Source organism: Eleutherodactylus coqui, chromosome 6, assembly GCF_035609145.1.
Source record: "Eleutherodactylus coqui strain aEleCoq1 chromosome 6, aEleCoq1.hap1, whole genome shotgun sequence".
Classification (NCBI taxonomy): Eukaryota; Metazoa; Chordata; class Amphibia; order Anura; family Eleutherodactylidae; genus Eleutherodactylus; species Eleutherodactylus coqui.
The window spans coordinates 134,897,517-134,917,127 of NC_089842.1; the positions used below are offsets into that span (position 1 = coordinate 134,897,517).

At 45.3% G+C, this 19,611-nt stretch overlaps 1 protein-coding gene across 3 annotated transcripts; it reads left to right on the forward strand.

The window, feature by feature from the left end:
• Positions 1 to 1,258: 1,258 nt before the first annotated feature.
• Positions 1,259 to 14,769, forward strand: LOC136632670 (uncharacterized). Of its 3 annotated transcripts, XM_066607715.1 has the most exons (6): positions 1,263 to 1,353; positions 1,814 to 2,037; positions 4,892 to 5,238; positions 7,169 to 7,230; positions 10,155 to 10,983; positions 12,928 to 14,769. In XM_066607715.1, exons 3-6 carry the CDS (start codon positions 4,911 to 4,913, stop codon positions 14,379 to 14,381), a joined length of 2,673 nt encoding a protein of 890 aa, XP_066463812.1. In that variant the 5' UTR covers positions 1,263 to 1,353; positions 1,814 to 2,037; positions 4,892 to 4,910; the 3' UTR covers positions 14,382 to 14,769. The 3 variants fall into 3 exon arrangements, with proteins under 3 accessions (XP_066463811.1, XP_066463813.1, XP_066463812.1); XM_066607714.1 differs by having other exon boundaries at positions 1,259 to 2,037; XM_066607716.1 differs by having other exon boundaries at positions 1,259 to 2,037; positions 10,158 to 10,983.
• The last annotated feature ends 4,842 nt before the right edge of the window (positions 14,770 to 19,611 follow it).

A 19,611-nucleotide genomic window follows, 5' to 3' on the forward strand; every position in this document is an offset into this window, starting at 1 on the left:
CATCCGAAAAAAACACGCCAGAAATGTGCCTTTTTGCTAACACTGTTGCCAAGAAAAATATTTAAAAAAACGATCAAAAAATCCCATGTATTCCAAAATGGTACCAACAGAAACTTCAGGACGTACCACACAAAATGAATCCTCACACAACTATATTGACGAAAAAATTAAAAAGTTATTCTGCGCAGAAGATGGAGACAAAATAATTTAAAAAAATTAAATATCTTTAAAAAAATATATATTAGTACAGCAAAAAAAAAACTATACAAGTTTGGTATCGTAGTAATCCTACTGACCCATAGAATAAGGTTATCATTTTTGTTGCAGTTTGTGCGCCGTAGAAACAAGACGCACTGAAAAATGGCGGAATTCCATTTTTTTTTCCATTTCTCTCCACTTAGGATTTTTAAAGTTTTTAAGTACATTATATGGTAATTAAATAGTACCATTGAAAAATACAACTCGTCCCGCAAAAAACAAGCCCTCATACAGCGACGTTGATTGATAAATAAAGGAGTTATGATTTTTTTAAAAGGGGGTAGGAAAAAACGAAAATGGAAAAAAGCAAAAAAGTGTGGTCACTAAGGGGTTAACATTTATGATTATCCGCAATTAGCAGTGTTTGGCAATCAATTGAAGCTTATGTGAAAGTGACAATTTCATATGTGTTTATATATATATAATATGCACATACACACTATAGACACAATAATATTCACTTATACGCGATATAAAGATATACATATAGAGCAACATGCACATTAATATAAGTAGTAATAATCTTTATTTATATAGCGCCAACATATTCTACAGAGTTTACAAAACAGGGGAGAACAGAAACAAAACCGCGGTTACATGTAGTAATCAATTGATGGAGACAGTAGGGGTGAGGGGCCTGCTCCAACGAGCTTACATACTACAAGTAATGGGGTGATACAGAAGGAAAAGGGGCTGGAGTTCTGCAAGGTATGGCCCGCTGCTCATGGGCGGAAATTTTGCGGTGGGATTTCCCGCAGAATTTCCGCCCCTGAATGCCTGCATAGAATTGCATTGCAATACGCAATCCTATGCAGACGGCCGCAATTTGTCCGCGTGAAATCACACGTGGAAAACAAATCGCGGCACGCTCTATTTCTGTGCCGGTATCGCAGAGGCCTGCACAGAAATGTCATTCCCGGGCCACCGACTCCACTCAGCGCATGCGCCGGCTGTCTGGCAGCCGGAACAGCAAAGAGCCGGAGCCGCGGGAGAGGTGAGCGTCGCACTGGTGCCTGCAGGGGCTCGGGTCAGGTCCCGCTGCGAGAATTCCGACCCGGTCGTCTGCAGGCGGCCTATGACGAGGTGGAGAGTGAGGTATGCTATATACATAGACAATGGTCAAATTGAGCCGTATAGTAGCCAAATTTGTAATTATCTGTTTACCAAACAGATTAATATATGTAGCATTAGTATATGCTATATACTAGTACAGGTCTTTGTGAGACATCCAGTGTACTTGGCTCATCTTTCACCCACCCCCTCCCTGAGGATGGGGCCGTGTGTCAGCTACTATGCACTCTTAAAGAGAAGGCAGTGCTAATTGTTTCTTGCTATCTGGTGGGGGCTGGTAGAAGAGCTGGAGTTCCTGGCTTGCTAATGCCTAGACAAAGTTTACTTGTAGAAGACACAAGTAGATACCTTTTCATATGGATGATACAGAAAAAGCAGTAAGATAGAGACAGCAAAATAATATTTGCTTCTCTCACAGTGGTTTGTAAAGGATTCCACATTTGCATATACTTCTTGCTGGGATGTATTTATTAACATTCTCTAGTTTCCAGTGATGATTAATTTGCAGCAATTCAGAGGCGAAGCCACACAAAGATAATAGCTGGCAGTGAAGCCAACAAGGAAGAGGAGGCGCCATTGGCTGCACAGAGCATGTGACTCTGTGTAATCCTGCTGAAACGAAACTCGGGATGTAGAAAGAGAAATAATCAGCCTTGTCGAAGTCCCATTCTGATCTTGGAAGAACCTCTTTGTATCCTGGTCTGGGGGGTAAGTAAGTGCATTATATACTATATGGAAGTAGCAATTTCTTGTGTTGGCTTCTCTTGATGAGCCCTGTGTGGGTGACTGTAGAAATAGATACAATGTAACAATTTGTGCTCACGGTTGACATATGTCTAATATGAGTAGACTGCAACTGCGGAGAAATGAGACTCTTGCTGCTTTCACCAGGTCTGCGAGAGGTTGATGGACAAGTGTGTTATCCAGAAACATTGTGATTGTTCCCAGCAAGAGCAACCAAGTAATCTTGTAGATCTGATACCTTTTAATGGCTTACAAAAACACATGATGTTATAGCAAGCTTTCCAACCTCTCAGGATTCTTCCTCAGGCATAAACCCAAAACACTGTAATTGTGAAGCTTATGTATAAGAAGTGTCCTTAGTGGGCAATGTCCTATATGTGGCTTTAGAACTGTTCAGGTACTTGCTACATTTACAGAAGCAAACGTCTGAGAGTTTTCTGTTGTCTCAACGAGTCCTACAAAACAATGACGTGTCAATCATTGTGTTATGTATTCATTTTGCAACATTTGCAAAATATTTACAAATGGCTTAAAAAAAAGATGGCTAAAGAAAAACAAAAGCAAAAAAAACAGCACTGGATACTTTTACGTTTGCCAGCGATGGCACAGTACATTAGGGCAGTCAGTTAAACACAAAGATTCATTATATGCTTGTTTCTTAACAGGATGGTTCAGTTCGTTGTAGCACACTGTCAACTCAGTTGTAAACAGCCCGATGCCACAAACGTGTGCACCCCTCCCTTAGGCTGGGTTCCCATACGGCATATTCCTGGCGTAAATCTTGCGGTTGGGCCTCAGCGAAAAACTGCAAGATTTATGCCAGGAAAGCTCTGCTTCAAAACCTGTGGGTTTTGGAGCGGCTTGGCCGCACGCTTTTCTGTTGCGGCCAGCGCTTCCATAGAGGAGAGCGTGGCCGCAACAGAGAAGTAAAAAGAATGGACATGTCGCAGCCGGGGAATCCGCTCTGTAACGCTGGCTTCTGCTGGCCTTGCTGCGATGAACTCGCTGTCCCGTGTGGACGAGATTTCTGAGAAATCTCGCCCACATTGCTGGCTAATCCCGGGATTAGCGGCCACAGGCGGATTTGCTGCAGCGAAATTCTGGACGGAATTTCAGCGGCAATTCCGCCCTGTGTGAATCCAGCCTTTATAGTGTTACACGAATAGGTGCAGCACAACTAGAGGGCAGAAAACAACAGATGTTGCAATCTGAAATAACAAAGGATCCAAGGTGCCCGCCCTGTCCAGTCACCAGCCAAGTGTTCTGGAAACCATTTCACACTATGGCGCAGTATAAGAAACTTACAGGAATTTATTCTAATGTTCATAAAAATAAAAACTCCTATACAATATGTTTCTGAGGCTTGGATCTCCTTTCAAGTAGCGTATTTTTGCACACATTTGAGTGTGTAAAGTTTGCACATGCAATACGCAGGGAATAGAACCCATTGATTTCAGTAAGTTCATTTACATTTCCCTTTTTTGTGCACACATGGGAAAAAACGCAGTATGTTCTATTTTTGTGTACATTTGCACACCATAGAAGTCTATAAGGGGTGCACAAATACACAATGGGATGAACAATACGCTGTGTGATGCTGCGGGAAAAACAATACATCTGGAACTCCTTACGCTAAATAGTCATTTTAAATTGGGGCAAAAAAGTAGTATCACACGCGCAATAAGCCATGCAAAAAGTGCAGTTAAATGTGCTGATATATGCGCAAATAAGCCTCATTCATAGCATGAATATGTTGTGCTGAGTCGCTTGCATACGCCTGTGTGAAGCCACCCTAAAACACCTTCACAACTCTTATATAACAAAGGAGCTCCCAGTACCATATGGCTTTGTGGGAGGGGGGGGGGGGGGGGGCTTGGTTTTTGCAGGATGAGCCGTAGTATTTATAGCTATTATTTTGTGGTTCATTTGACTTTTTGATTGCCTTTTATTTTATTTTTTTTGGTAAAGTGGCATATGCAGAATTAACAATTTTGGCATTGTTCACTTTTATTTTTTCATTTTACAACGTTCACCATGTGGGATAAGTAATGCGTTAACTTTTTCTTTTGGTTCTTTACAAACAAGGTGATACCAATTTTCAGTTGCCTTTTTTTTTTTTACATAAAGCGAGGAGAAAGGGATTCATAATTTTTTTTTTGTTTGTTTTTTCTTTTTAGTTATTTTATTTTTGCATTTTTTTTCTTAAACTTTTAAAATTTATTTTAGTTATCCTAGAGGGCTTGATCTTCAGTTTCAATAATCGTTCACATAATGCAATGCAATACTTCATTATTGCAATGTATAACAGCAACTTACTAGGCCATGACTCTGGTGGGGCATAATAAGCTTCCATAGATGGCAGACCTGGAGGTCATTCTCAGATCTCCAGCTGTTATAGTAACCTATTGGTAGTTGGGTCAGGGCAGAGTTATGGGGTACAGAGGGAGCCTCCTCTTTTTGTAAACCATGTAGAGAGGCATTAATTTTTCAAGCAGTCGTTCCCCAAAGTGGCCCAAATCAGCCATTTCAGTTGACTTTTATTTAGTGTATTGGCACTATGACGCTACAAACAACCTGCGCCAACATACTCATGAGATGTAAATCTGTAGTTACATCCAAATATGTAGAGATTTTTAGTGCATACGGTTATAAAACCAAGGAGTTGTCAGAAATGTGCATCTCCTACATGGCAATCTGGTCAAGGCCACAACGGTGAAAGTTTAAAGTGATTGATTTGATATAAAAAGTGTTAAACGTTTGTAATGACGTTTATGCCCCATATTATTATTTTCTTGTCTTTTTTATACCTTTCTACAAGGCATTTCTTCAAATGAGACATGAATGACATTCTGAAGTCCGAGATTGTCATTGTTCTACTTGAACGAACAGAAGGCATTTCACTTGAGGAATTTGGAGGACTCTTTCGGCAGGTCCACGGCTATAATTTCCAGCTGTCAAACTATGGCTACTCCTCCCTAAAGAAGTTATTAAATGACATGAAAGATGTGGTTGACTTAACGATTGTAAATGGAAAGGATGTGCTAAGATGCAAACCACTCGAAAGACATCATGGGGAAGTTTCAAATGGGACCAATTCATCTCAAGCACAGGAGCAGAGCTTCGGACTTTCAAGTGTACCTTTACCTTCATTTGGATCTTCTCCAGGTAGAAATCAACATTATAACATGACAATAAGATCAAATGTATCATATTTTTATTTTCCCAAAGTCTCTGTTCACATCACCATTGGGGCAAATGTTTGGTGTACACATTTCAAATGTGCTGACAAACCTATACAATATGCTTATTCAATATTTTCTATTGACTTTCACAATCCTCTCCCCACATACCACACAGTATACAACTACCATTCACAATAATGGAATGCAAGAAGCTGGATGGTTGTATGGATGAATTTCCTGTCACTTGGGCCATACTGACCAAAATGTTAGGAGGTGTTAGGACCAGTGCACGTTGAGGGCACACTAACAAGGCAACCTGGCTCGGGACACCCATGACAGATCACCAGTAGAGAAGATCGTCTGACAAACACGAGCAGCTTTAGCTGCACAATCATTACAGTCCCTGTGTCTGTCAGTACCATTTGCAGGCACTTGTCTGAAGGACATTTGGTCTCACGGTGCCCATTACATGTACTGCCTTTGACACCCACCCACATCGCCTCTGTTTGCAGTGGTGTTGTGAACAACAAAACTTGACTGCTACGGAGTGGAACCGAGTTGTCTTCAGTGATGAATCCAGGTTTAGTTTGGACAATGATGACGGCCGTGTTTGTGGCTGGAGACCTAGGGGTGAGCGACTCAATCCTGCCTTTGATGTAGCCAGACACACTAACCCCCAATGCTGGTGTTATGGTCTGGGGGGCCATAGCATACAATAGTCGGTCACCCCTTGTAGTAGTAGGAGGGACAATGACAGCTCAGCGATATGTTCAGGACATTCTACAGCCACATTTGTTGTGCTCCTCTCATGTCAGGGCTTCCAAGAGGCATTTTCCAGCAGGATAATGCTCGGCTGCACACCGCAAGGGGGTCACAGGAATGTCTCCACGACATTGCCACACTTCTATGGCATGCCTGGTTGCCAGTTTAGTACCATTAGAACATGTATGGAACCATCTTGGATCTCAAATTTTACAGCCTATGAGTTTGCATGATCTAGAGGCTCAGTTACAGCAAATATGGACTAATACGCCGCAGGATACCATACAGTACCAGTATTCCTCCATGCCTGTCCATTTTACATCTTGCATCCAAGCTAGAGGTGATACAAGAGGGTACTAGAGCCTCCGTGACCACCCATATCACATCTTGTATCCAAGATAGAGGCGGTACAACAGGGTACTAGAGCCTCTATACCTGCCCGTATCAAATCTTGTATCCAAGCTAGAGGCGGTACAACAGGGTACTAGAGCCTCCATGCCCTCCCATATAACATCTTGTATCCAAGCTAGAGGCGGTACAATGGGGTACTAGAGCCTTCATGCCCACCCGTATCACATCTTGTATCCAAGCTAGAGGTGGTACAACAGGGTTCTAGAGCCTCCATGCCCACCTGTATCACATCTTGTATCCAAGCTAGAGGCTGTACAACAGGGTACTAGAGCCTCCATGCCCACACGTATCACATCTTGTATCCAAGCTAGAGGCGGTACAACAGGGTACTAGAGCCTCCATGCCCACACGTATCACATCTTGTATCCAAGCTAGATGCGGTACAACAGGGTACTAGAGCCTCCATGTCCACACGTATCACATCTTGTATCCAAGCTAGAGGCGGTACAACAGGGTACTAGAGCCTTCCTACAAGTGTTCAGTTTTCCACACTTAAGTATCCTTTTGTTCTGATATTGTAATCATTTACTTATATCAACGTTACAATCACAGAGAAAGTTTTATTAGATTCTGAGAACTTCCTCCAGGGGCTTGTTGCATTTTTTTTTTCTTAAACGAGTAATATATATAAAACTGTGTGTGTGTGTGTATTGAACTATTGTCAATTTTAGTAGCAATATATATGAGCTTTGTGACTGAGATCAAATCTTAAGACTAATGAATTAAATTATGCCTTGTAGGTCCTGTTGTAAAGAAACATGAGCAAGCACAACATACACCTGTCCAACAGCACCCTGTAAAGGTAAGTACTGGACCTCAGAAACAAGAACTGTTTGAAGTCATAGGACTGCTTATAGATATGCTTCTGTACAAGGCATTTTTATGAGCTTCCTTTGTCTTTCTGCCCAAAATGGGAAAATTAAGGCATTTTATAGTTTATTAGTATTACAAATTTGTTTTTGGGTTCACTTACTCCACTGTTAGTAGAAGTCCAACGACTGATGTCCCCTACCTGGAGAGTAGGATATTGCTCATGCTCCTACCAGTGTTAAAATCAATAGGAATTCTTCCACTGAATTGTCATCCCTTGTCTTCTATCTTGTTATTGGGGCAGCTTCTCTTCAATATTCCTTGCTCCTACAGTGTGATGCTGGTTACTGCCCTTGCTGTGTGTTTGAATCCAGTATTCCTTGTTTATTTGTAGTATCTTGTTGTAGTCTAGCTTGTTCTTGTCAGTATAGCCTTGATCCTATGGTTAGCTTTAGTCCATTCCTTGTTTGTTAGGGGCCTTTTACACGGAACGATTATGGTTCAAAAAATCTTTGGATCATGTGAATTTGAATGATAATTGTTGTTAGTATAAACATAGCCAACGATTGAGCAATGAATGAGAATTCATTCGATTCTTGTTCGTCGTTCATTTTATACAGGCGGAAAAATATCCATTCTCACGTTGTTGCCTTTGAACAGCGATCGTTTAATGAAATTGTGAACAATTTGCCTGTATAAACAGGCTGCATGCATGAACAAGCAAACAATGTCATTGTTTGCTCATTTGCTCGCACGAACGATTTATCGCTTCGTGTAAAAGGAACCTAATGCTGCGTTTAGATGTAACGATTGTTATTCAAAAATTCATTCAAACGAGCAAGAGTGAATGTGAAAAAATGGATGAAAAGTGAACGATTCTCAACAATGATTTGCCTGTCTAAACAGGCCGAACGAGTGCAACTGAGTTAGCGGTGACGTCACTCGCTGGTTCAAACAAGAATCGCCTCGTCTAAAAGGGGCAATAGCTTTGTGGTTCTTGTCTCCTTCCCTGTATATATCTGCCTAGTCTTGCTGCATAGTTCAACTTTGCTTTGTTTGGATTTATTGTCTCTGAGTCATAGTGGCCTCTCATTGTTTATCAGGACAGTGTTTCAGATAGGGTTACTGTTGGGGACATCTGAGGGTTGCTCAGGAACAGTAGTGTTAAGGGCCATTTATATGGGATTATAGCGCAAAATTTGTTTAAACGAACAAATTTGTGCGATATCCGTTGATTCTAAACGCAGAGCCATTGTGCACTTTTCGTTTGAAGTTCACTGGTTGCTCACTTTCAAGCAGCATAAAAGTCATTGCTGGCTCACTGATTCTTGCTGAGGGTAAGTGCTCCCCACTTATTGCTTCATATAGAATGTGAAGCACTAAGCGAGAAGCTAGCGATAGAGAAGATCTGCCCGTCTAAACGCTCTGTACGAGTGCTAACAACTAGCGGTGACATCAGTGCTCGTGCAGTCATTTAGACAGGCAGATCGTCCCGTCTAATTGTACCATTATAGTCAGTGCCTGGGATGGTTTAGCGGAATTTGTTGTCATTATCTGCCCACCTTCACAATCTGTACTACTATCTTACATCTTCATCATCCGTTTGTGCCATTATCTGAATACTATCACCACCCTACTACTGTCATTCATTAGTGAGTTCCCATTTTTGCATTTCATACTTATGTTGATGCATGCTTCATATAATTGTTCTTTTTCACTATTTGTTTGTTAAACAATTCGACCCTACTCTAGATCTTGGGAGATGTTAGTACCGAGGAAAGGCAATTGCTAGAGGTGACGTCAAATTCTGTCTTCTAGTGGTCCAGCTGGCATTTTTACAACCAGTTGTTTTCGATAACCAGTTTGTAGCAATTGTGACATTTAGGCTGCATCCGCATGGGCTACAAAATCATCACTACAATGTGAAACCCATGGTTTCCAGTATGTTCTTTCACATGAGCGATGTTTGGTCCGAGATTTTGTAGCCTGTGCGGATTCAGCCTCAAGCTCACCACAGTTGCCTCTTCATGCCTGGGCTATAGAAAGATATTTGCTGTACTGTTGTATTATGTCGCCACCGGAAGTTAGGGGTGGGGACATAATTCAGCTGGGTTGGATCCCCCAGTTATTGATTAGCGGCTGCTGACTGCTACTCCGCTCCCTTGCCTCCACTCCCTTCAACAGCTGTCACCGGCGCCGCTGTCGAGAAGCAGGTAGGGAACGGAGTAGCGCTTAGTGGCCGCACCCCCTTCCCCGCGCTCCCTTCCCCAGCTGTCAGGGGCGCCGATGCCGACAGCCAGCGACACGCACAGGGGAGCGGAGTAGCCCTCAGCGGCTGCATCTCGCCACTACAGCAGGGGGTAGGACAGTGTGGCCGGAGTCGGGTTAATCTCTTCACAACAGCTGGGGGGAGGAAAGTGTTGGTGGTGGGGGGGGGGGGGGCAAGGGGGAGGACAGTCTGCATGGCACATCACAGCCAAGAGCCCAGCGGGGACAGCCAATCACTAACTGGGGGCGTCAACCCAGCTGAATTATGTTGCCACCCCTAACTTCCAGTGGCGACATAATACAACAGTGCCGACATTTGCAAGTTACCGTAAAATTGCAGGACTGCTATAATCACAAACTTGGGTGACCTTGCAACTGACGCAAATAATCAAGCTGGTTAAAACTTTTAGCAATGATAACAAGGTTGTCCATGACTTTGCTTCTTATAAGGTCACATTGAGGTTGCATTGAAGTAATACTGCAATTTTACTAAGTCATCTGCAACTCATGTGCCATGTGGCCCCAGCCTAATTCATAGTTCAGCTCAGGCAGAAGGGTCACAGAGGTGCTCAGTAATAGTTTCACTTTAACACTAGTTTATATGTAATTTTGTTCGTATAAGTATGTAAACTTCAACATTTTTCTCAGCAGACCAACAGCACAAACTCTGCAACAGGCAAAAAGTCTAAAGCAACATCAAAATCTAAATGTTCTCTTCTTGACAAAAACTTTGGTCCTACAGTAGGTCATATGAACCGACCCCAACCCGCAAAACGTGAATTTTCATCAAGTAAAAAGACTGCAAGAATAAATAAAACTACAAAAATGCAAAAGGTTTCTGCAACCCTTAATCCTCCGACCTCCAACACTGTACACACAAGATCAGCTGGAAAAGCTGCCATTGCAGCAAGTTCTACAGCTTATGTTTCTAAAACAAGAAGAGGAGGTCCTATCAAACCTCCAAAATCACAGAGAAATGACAAATCCACAGAAAATGTGAGATCATTTCCTACAAGAGTTATAGTAAACCCTGCATTTCCGGCAATACCTGAATCTAGAATACGACCAAATGTGTCATATGCATCTGTCTGTGCAAACAAGATCCAGCCGAATCCCAATGGACAACAATATACACCAAATAACAACATAAAATTCAATGTAGAAACCAAGGTTAATCCTACCAGTGTTACCCAATCTTATTCCAGAGCAGAACCTAAACCCTCAATTCAGACAAGCTCCGTTGTCAAAAAGAACATCCAGGTGCTTCTGAACCAGCATGCTCACGGACTTTCAATTTTTCAACTACAAAAACTATATCTATTAATGTTTCAGCAGCCACTTAAATTTAAGGGGTTGGCTACAGTGAAGCAGTTCTTGCTGGAACTAAGGGATGTGGTAAAAACAGAAGGTGTAGGAGTCCAAATGCTTGTGTATCCAGTTCATGCTAAAAATAATCCAGCAACTGCTGCCAATAAAGGTAATTATCTTAAATGGTCACTGAGCTCTCAACAAAAATTGCATAAGTCAATATATGAAACTTTGTTATATCTTATCAGTGAAATATATTTCTTTTTTCCACTTATGAGGCTCTCCTTCTCTCCCCTCCTTTTTAATTTACTTAGTCTAAACAATAGTTAAAATCTCTCGGTAGAAAAAAAGATGGAATAACAGCTCACTGAGAAGTCAGATTACATGCTGCCCATAGACATTCATGGAGAGGGGAGTACGTAGGAGGAGCTAAGGGAGACAGCAGCCTAGACACATACATATATAGTGCTGCAGCTAATAGTAAGTGGCATAATTACTACTGTTTGCATATATACGTTATAAATAACTACTGAGGGTGACAGTATAATGGCTTAAAGGGGTTGCCCCGCGCCGAAACGGTTTTTTTTTTTTTTCAACCCCCCCCCCCCCCCCCCCCCCGTTCGGCGCGAGACAACCCCGATGCAGGGGTTAAAAAAGAACACCGGACAGCGCTTACCTGAATCCCCGCACTCCGGTGACTTCTTACTTACCCGGTGAAGATGGCCGCCGGCATCTTCTCCCTCCGTGGACCGCAGGGCTTCTGTGCGGTCCATTGCCGATTCCAGCCTCCTGATTGGCTGGAATCGGCACGTGACGGGGCGGAGCTACACGGAGCTACACGGAGCCCCATTGAGAAGATAAGAAGACCCGGACTGCGCAAGCGCGTCTAATTTGGCCATTAGACAGCGAAAATTAGACGGCAACCATGGAGACGAGGACGCCAGCAACGGAACAGGTAAGTGAAAAACTTCTTATAACTTCTGTATGGCTCATAATTAATGCACAATGTACATTACAAAGTGCATTAATATGGCCATACAGAAGTGTATAGACCCACTTGCTGCCGCGGGACAACCCCTTTAAATCATTCTCAAAAGATGTAAGCTCATATATTGGTCACCAAAGCTGTGAGAGTTAACATCAAAATTACCCGTTTTAGTCGGCAGATCTACTGAGATTTGTAACATGGGTGCAAACCTGAGTTCGTTCATGGGTCAGAGTTTCGGCTTTGTATCCTGTTGGGAGTTAAGGACCTTTTCTTGCTGATGTAATGAACTTTGATTCAAAAAGGATAACGATTTACACTCATTCACGTTTCTTTTAAATGGGCAGAGAATCATTGGTATAGGAATGAATGATTGTTAAAGGGGTTGTCCCGCGCCGAAACGGGGTTTTTTTTTTTTCAACAGCCCCCCCGTTCGGCGCGAGACAAACCCGATGCAGGGACCTAAAAAAAAATCTGCACAGCGCTTACCTGAATCCCCGCGCTCCGGTGACTTCTTACTTACCTGGTGAAGATGGCTGCCGGGATCTTCTCCCTTGGTGGACCGCAGGGCTTCTGTGCGGTCCATTGCCGATTCCAGCCTCCTGATTGGCTGGAATCGGCACGTGACGGGGCGGAGCTACACGGAGCCGCTCTCCGGCACGAGCGGCCCCATTGAGAAAAGAAGAAGACCGGACTGCGCAAGCGCGTCTAATCCAGCGATTAGACGCTGTAAATTAGACGGCACCATGGAGACGAGGACGCTAGCAACGGAACAGGTAAGTGAATAATTTCTGATAACTTCTGTATGGCTCATAATTAATGCACAATGTACATTACAAAGTGCATTAATATGGCCATACAGAAGTGTATAGACCCACTTGCTTTCGCGGGACAACCCCTTTAATTTAATCAAACGTCCCCATGGAGCTGACTGTATATCTCTCCGTTTACATGGGCAGATGTACAGCCAACATCATTAATAAAAACTTTCAAAAAGGCTTTGACGTTAGATGTTTACACTTGGAACTTGGATAGATCACTAGTCCAATTTAATGGTGAGAACTTGCTCTAGTCAACAGTATTCTACTATGGGATAAATATTCATTAGCAATTCTTTTTGTTTTTCAGATTCTCCACTACAAGGAGCTTGCAGTGTGTTTATTAATAAAAACTTTCAAAAGGAAGCGATATTAAAGCCACATAATACGGGTTTCATGAAAACACAGAATTACAAACTCCAAGAGGCTGCACCATTGGCTCTACTTGATGAGAAAATTTCGATCTCAGGACAGCAGCAAATGGATTCCATGGAAGGACAATTAATGAAAATATTGCGCAAACCACCAACTCCACAAAACATGCCGAATGTTGAAAACATACCCTTTAATGCAGATTATGTTCCTGTATCTGATGCAAGAGCGTTGCCTAAACCTAAAAATGAAAAACCTCAACACAAGGCCCCATCGGCACAAGTGCCTCATCAGATCCAGGAGATCCATGGTCAAGAGGAATCTTCATATTTCAGTAAAAATGTAATCCCAAAAGAAAATGCCCAAAATGGACCTTCACAATATTCACCTAAGGTTTTCCTTTTGCCTCGACTCGCTTTACACTCTTCAGGGTTTTCTTTTCTGATGGAACAACCAATAAATACTCATAACAAAGCAAGTCAAATGGATTTAGCTGACCACACAAGTTCTCTTACTGAGCAAAAGCCTCCATATCATTGCAACAACGTGTTAAATGGTCCAGAACATTTCTCTAATGCCAATTCAAGTATGCCATTGAAGGACGAAAAAACACATCAATTATCAATTGTACATGTACAGAACACTGAGCATTTACTTTTACAGGAACACAGCTTAATGAATACAATGCAAACCTATGGGCAAACAGAATTTCCAGCTTTGCAGCCAAGGCTTGATTTGCAAACTGCAAATAATTGCAACATGAAGAAGCCATCCTATCCTACAGGTAGTCTAGAAACGAAAACTGCACTTGTAAATATAGAAAAGCCATCTTCAATACAGATCCCTAGCTCTCAAAACACAAAAAAGGTTGAGAATGCAACATATTCAACTTCACAAGAAAAAGCTACCAGTTCCCAGGTTATAAATAATATGAACCCTTTTTTAAATGCCTTATCCAATGAAAAGACACCCGAGGCTCAAGTTAAAAATGTAGTGGAAAAAACATCACAACAGGAAGTAAGTATTTCTCCATGCGAAAATGACCTAGGTAACGCCAACACCCATGATCTGCATGATACTGAGGAAGCTTCGCTAATGTCCTCCAATGTACACAAAGCCGTTGACGTACCTACAGGAGAAAGGAAGGAAAACACATCCACTCTTCCAGCAGAGGAGTTTGATGAATTTACTACTGCTGAGGGGATTTCTCAAAGTAGTCTTTTACCTTCAAAACAAAGACAAGAAATTGTAGATCCTGCTGAAAGCATAACTAAGGAGCCTGAGATTTCAGCTGCACTAGGTGAACCTCAAAACCATCTAGAAAATAGTTCAGGACAGAAAGACATGAATACATGGCAAACAAATCAGGGGCACGTCTGCTGCATTTTATGAGACTCAAAATTCTAAAATGGGAGCAAAACTTCTTAAATTTTTGCAGTAGAGTAAGCAAAATGACCTAGTAAGGCTGATGACATACCACCATATTTCGTCCTGCATCCATTATACAAACGTGTCTCGGCCTGACCCCCAGTCTCCTGACCCAAACTCCGAGCATCATGAATTCCTATGATGCTTGGAATTCGGGTGAGAAGACCTGCCATTAGACCAGGACAAAAGTCAGTATTACAGATGCAAAAATATGGGTGAAATACTGACTTAAGTGATAACTTTCCCTGGGATATAGTCGCTGATTAAAAAAAATTAATATAAAATTTTTTTGTGGCATAATATGCTGTATGTACATATTTTTTTAAATAAAAGAATTATGTGTTGCACTGTGGTTTTTACTCTTACAGTTTGTGGCCACCAACTCACCCCTCCTGGCAGAGGCGGCTTGCTCTCTTACTAACAGAGATGGTATGTGCGTGCTCCTGGCCATGTTCTTGAAGGTCAGTGAGCTTCAAACTAAGTTCCCTGTCCTATTACCTTTGAGCCATGGTTATATCAGGCATCCTTCACCTGTGGAGGGTGCTTGTGAATTGTGGTCATGTTGGTCTCGCTCAAGGTGCATTCTGATTTTCTGACTTTGGCTATGCCTGACTACTAAAGATGAGCGAACACCAAAATGCTCGGGTGTTCGTTATTCAAAACGAACTTCCCGCGATGTTCGAGGGTTCGTTTCGAATAACGAACCCCATTGAAGTCAATGAGCGACCGGAGCATTTTTGTATTTCGTCGATGCTCGCTAAGGTTTTCATGTGTGAAAATCTGGGCAATTCAAGAAAGTGATGGGAACGACACAGCAACGGATAGGGCAGGCGAGGGGCTACATGTTGGGCTGCATCTCAAGTTCACAGGTCCCACTATTAAGCCACAATACCGGCAAGAGTGGGCCCCCCCTCCCAACAACTTTTACTTCTGAAAAGCCCTCATTAGCAATGCATACCTTAGCTAAGCACCACACTACCTCCAACAAAGCACAATCACTGCCTGCATGACACTCCGCTGCCACTTCTCCTGGGTTACATGCTGACCAACCCCCCCGCACGACCCAGTGTCCACAGCGCACACCAAGTTGTCCCTGCGCAGCCTTCAGCTGCCCTCATGCCACGCCACACTCATGTCTATTTATAAGTGCGTCTGCCATGAGGAGGAACCGCAGGCACACACTGCAGAGGGTTGGCACGGCTAGGCAGCGACCCTCTTTAAAAGGGGCGGGGCGATAGCCCACAATGCTGTACAGAAGCAATGAGAAATATAATCCTGTGCCACCGCCATCAGGAGCTGCACACGTGGGCATAGCGATGGGGAACCTATGTGCCACACACTATTCATTCTGTCAAGGTGTCTGCATGCCCCAGTCAGACTGGGCTTTTTAATTCATAGACACAGGCAGGTACAACCCCCTATTGTGAAGTCCCTGTGGACCAACAGCATGGGTGGCTCCCTGGAACCCACCGGCGGTACATAAAAATATCCCATTGCATTGCCCAACACAGCTGAGGTAGTAATGTCGTGCTTAATGCAGGTGGGCTTCGGCCCACACTGCATGCCCCAGTCTGACTGGGGTTCTTTAGATGTGCTTTCAGATGCATTTATAATTCTCTGTGGACCCACAGCATGGGTGGGTGCCAGGAAGCCACCGGCGGTACATAAAAATATCCCATTGCATTGCCCAACACAGCTGAGGTAGTAATGTCGTGCTTAATGCAGGTGGGCTTCGGCCCACACTGCATGCCCCAGTCAGACAGGGGTTCTTTACAAGTGGACACATGTAGGTTACACTCCGTGTGCACCTACAGCATGGCTGGCTCCCTGGAACCCACCGGCGATACACAAAAATATCCCATTGCATTGCCCAACACAGCGGATGTAACGTCAGCTGTAATGCAGGTGGGCTAAAATTCATTTGATTACACTGTAGGCGAGGGCCCACAAAAATTGCTGTATCAACAGTACTAATGTACATCCAAAAAATTGGCCATGGCCAGCCAAGAGGGCAGGTGAAACCCATTAATCGCTTTGGTTAATGTGGCTTAAGTGGTAACTAGGCCTGGAGGCAGCCCAGTTTAACGAAAAATTGGTTCAAGTTAAAGTTCCAACGCTTTTAAGCGCATTGAAACTTTTAAAAATTGTTCAGAAAAATTATTTGAGTGAGCCTTGTGGCCCTAAGAAAAATTGCCCGTTCAGCGTGATTACGTGAGGTTTCAGGAGGAGGAGCAGGAGGAGGAGGAGGAATATTAGACACAGATTGATGAAGCAGAAATGTCCCCGTTTTGGATGGTGAGAGAGAACGTAGCTTCCATCCGCGGGTGCAGCCTACGTATTGCTTACGTATCCTTGCTGTCCGCTGGTGGAGAAGAGAAGTCTGGGGAAATCCAGGCTTTGTTCATCTTAATGAGTGTTAGCCTGTCGGCACTGTCGGTTGACAAGCGGGTACGCTTATCTGTGATGATTCCGCCAGCCGCACTAAACACCCTCTCCGACAAGACGCTAGCCGCAGGACAAGCAAGCACCTCCAGGGCATACAGCGCTAGTTCAGGCCACGTGTCCAGCTTCGACACCCAGTAGTTGTAGGTGGCAGAGGCGTTACGGAGGACGGTCGTGCGATCGGCTACGTACTCCCTCACCATCCTTTTACAGTGCTCCCGCCGACTCAGCCTTGACTGGGGAGCGGTGACACAGTCTTGGTGGGGAGCCATAAAGCTGTCCAGGCCCTTAAAGACTGTTGCACTGCCTGGGATGTACATGCTGCTCGATCTCCGCACCTCCCCTGCTACCTTGCCCTCGGTACTGCGCCTTCTGCCACTAGCGCTGTCGGCTGGGCATTTTACCATCAGATTGTCCGCAAGGGTCCTGTGGTATAGCAACACTCTCGAACCCCTTTCCTCTTCGGGAATGAGAGTGGGCAGGTTCTCCTTATAGCGTGGGTCGAGCAGTGTGTACACCCAGTAATCCGTTGTGGCCAGAATGCGTGCAACGCAAGGGTCACGAGAAAGGCATCCTAACATGAAGTCAGCCATGTGTGCCAGGGTACCTGTACGCAACACATGGCTGTCTTCACTAGGAAGATCACTTGCAGGATCCTCCTCCTCCTCCTCCTCCTCCTCAGGCCATACACGCTGAAAGGATGACAGGCAATCAGCCGGTGTACCGTCAGCAGCGGGCCAAGCTGTCTCTTCCCCCTCCTCCTCATCCTCCTCATCCTCCTCCTCATCCTCCTGTACGCGCTGAGAAATAGACACGAGGGTGCCCTGACTATCCAGCGGCATACTGTTTTCCCCCGCCCCCGTTTCCGAGCGCAAAGCAGCTGCCTTTATGCTTTGCAGGGAATTTCTCAAGATGCATAGCAGAGGAATGGTGACGCTAATGATTGCAGCATCGCCGCTCACCACCTGGGTAGACTCCTCAAAATTACCAAGGACATGGCAGATGTCTGCCAACCAGGCCCACTCTTCTGAAAAGAATTGAGGAGGCTGACTCCCACTGCGCCGCCCATGTTGGAGTTGGTATTCGACTATAGCTCTACGCTGTTCATAGAGCCTGGCCAACATGTGGAGCGTAGAGTTCCACCGTGTGGGCACGTCGCACAGCAGTCGGTGCACTGGCAGCTTAAAGCGATGTTGCAGGGTGCGCAGGGTGGCAGCGTCCGTGTGGGACTTGCGGAAATGTGCGCAGAGTCGGCGCGCCTTTACGAGCAGGTCTGACAAGCGTGGGTAGATTTTCAGAAAGCGCTGAACCACCAAATTAAAGACGTGGGCCAGGCATGGCACGTGCGTGAGGCTGCCGAGCTGCAGAGCCGCCACCAGGTTACGGCCGTTGTCACACACGACCATGCCCGGTTGGAGGCTCAGCGGCGCAAGCCAGCGGTCGGTCTGCTGTGTCAGACCCTGCAGCAGTTCGTGGGCCGTGGGCCTCTTATCTCCTAAGCTGAGTAGTTTCAGCACGGCCTGCTGACGCTTGCCCACCGCTGTGCTGCCACACCGCGCGACACCGACTGCTGGCGACATGCTGCTGCTAACACATCTTGATTGCGAGACAGAGGTTGCGGAGGAGGAGGAGGGTGCTTTAGTGGAGGAAGCATACACCTCCACAGATACCACCACCGAGCTGTGGCCCGCAATTCTGGGGGTGGGTAGGACGCGAGCGGTCCCAGGTTCTGACTCTGTCCCAGCCTCCACTAAATTCACCCAATGTGCCGTCAGGGAGATGTAGTGGCCCTGGCCGCCTGTGCTTGTCCACGTGTCCGTAGTTAAGTGGACCTTGCCACTAACCGCATTGGTGAGGGCGCGTACAATGTTGCGGGAGACGTGGTCGTGCAGGGCTGGGACGGCACATCGGGAAAAGTAGTGGCGACTGGGAACTGAGTAGCGCGGGGCCGCCGCCTCCATGATACTTTTGAAGGACTCCGTTTCCACAACCCTATACGGCAGCATCTCAAGGCTGATGAATTTTGCTATGCGGACGGTTAACGTTTGAGCGTGCGGGTGCGTGGCGGCGTACTTGCGCTTGCGCTCCAACAGTTGCGCAAGCGACGGCTGGACGGTGCGCTGAACTACACTGGTGGATGGGGCCGAGGACAGCGGAGGTGAGGGTGTGGGTGCAGGCCATGAGGCGGTAGTGCCCGTGTCCTGAGAGGGGGGTTGGATCTCAGTGGCAGGTTGGGGCACAGGGGGAGAGGCAGGGGTGCAAACCGGAGGCGGTGAACGGCCTTCGTCCCACCTTGTGGGGTGCTTGGCCATCATATGTCTGCGCATGCTGGTGGTGGTGAGGCTGTTGGTGTTGGCTCCCCGGCTGAGCTTTGCGCGACAAAGGTTGCACACCACTGTTCGTCGGTCGTCAGGTGTCTCTGTGAAAAACTGCCAGACCTTAGAGCACCTCGGCCTCTGCAGGGTGGCATGGCGCGAGGGGGCGCTTTGGGAAATAGTTGGTGGATTATTCGGTCTGGCCCTGCCTCTACCCCTGGCCACCGCACTGCCTCTTGCAACCTGCCCTGCTGCTGCCCGTGCCTCCCCCTCTGAAGACCTTTCCTGTGTAGGCGTTGCACACCAGGTGGGGTCAGTCACCTCATCGTCCTGCTGCTCTTCCTCCGAATCCTCTGTGCGCTGCTCCCTCGGACTTACTGCCCTTACTACTACCTCACTGCAAGACAACTGTGTCTCATCGTCATCGTCCTCCTCAC

Bases quoted from the DNA above. Each gene is read 5' to 3' on its own strand.
- LOC136632670 (XM_066607714.1), top strand. From the start codon at position 4,911: ATGAATGACATTCTGAAGTCCGAGATTGTCATTGTTCTACTTGAACGA. The intron at 7,231-10,154 runs GTAAGTACTGGA...CATTTTTCTCAG, and splicing joins TCCAACAGCACCCTGTAAAG to CAGACCAACAGCACAAACTC. The intron at 10,984-12,927 runs GTAATTATCTTA...TTTGTTTTTCAG, and splicing joins AGCAACTGCTGCCAATAAAG to ATTCTCCACTACAAGGAGCT.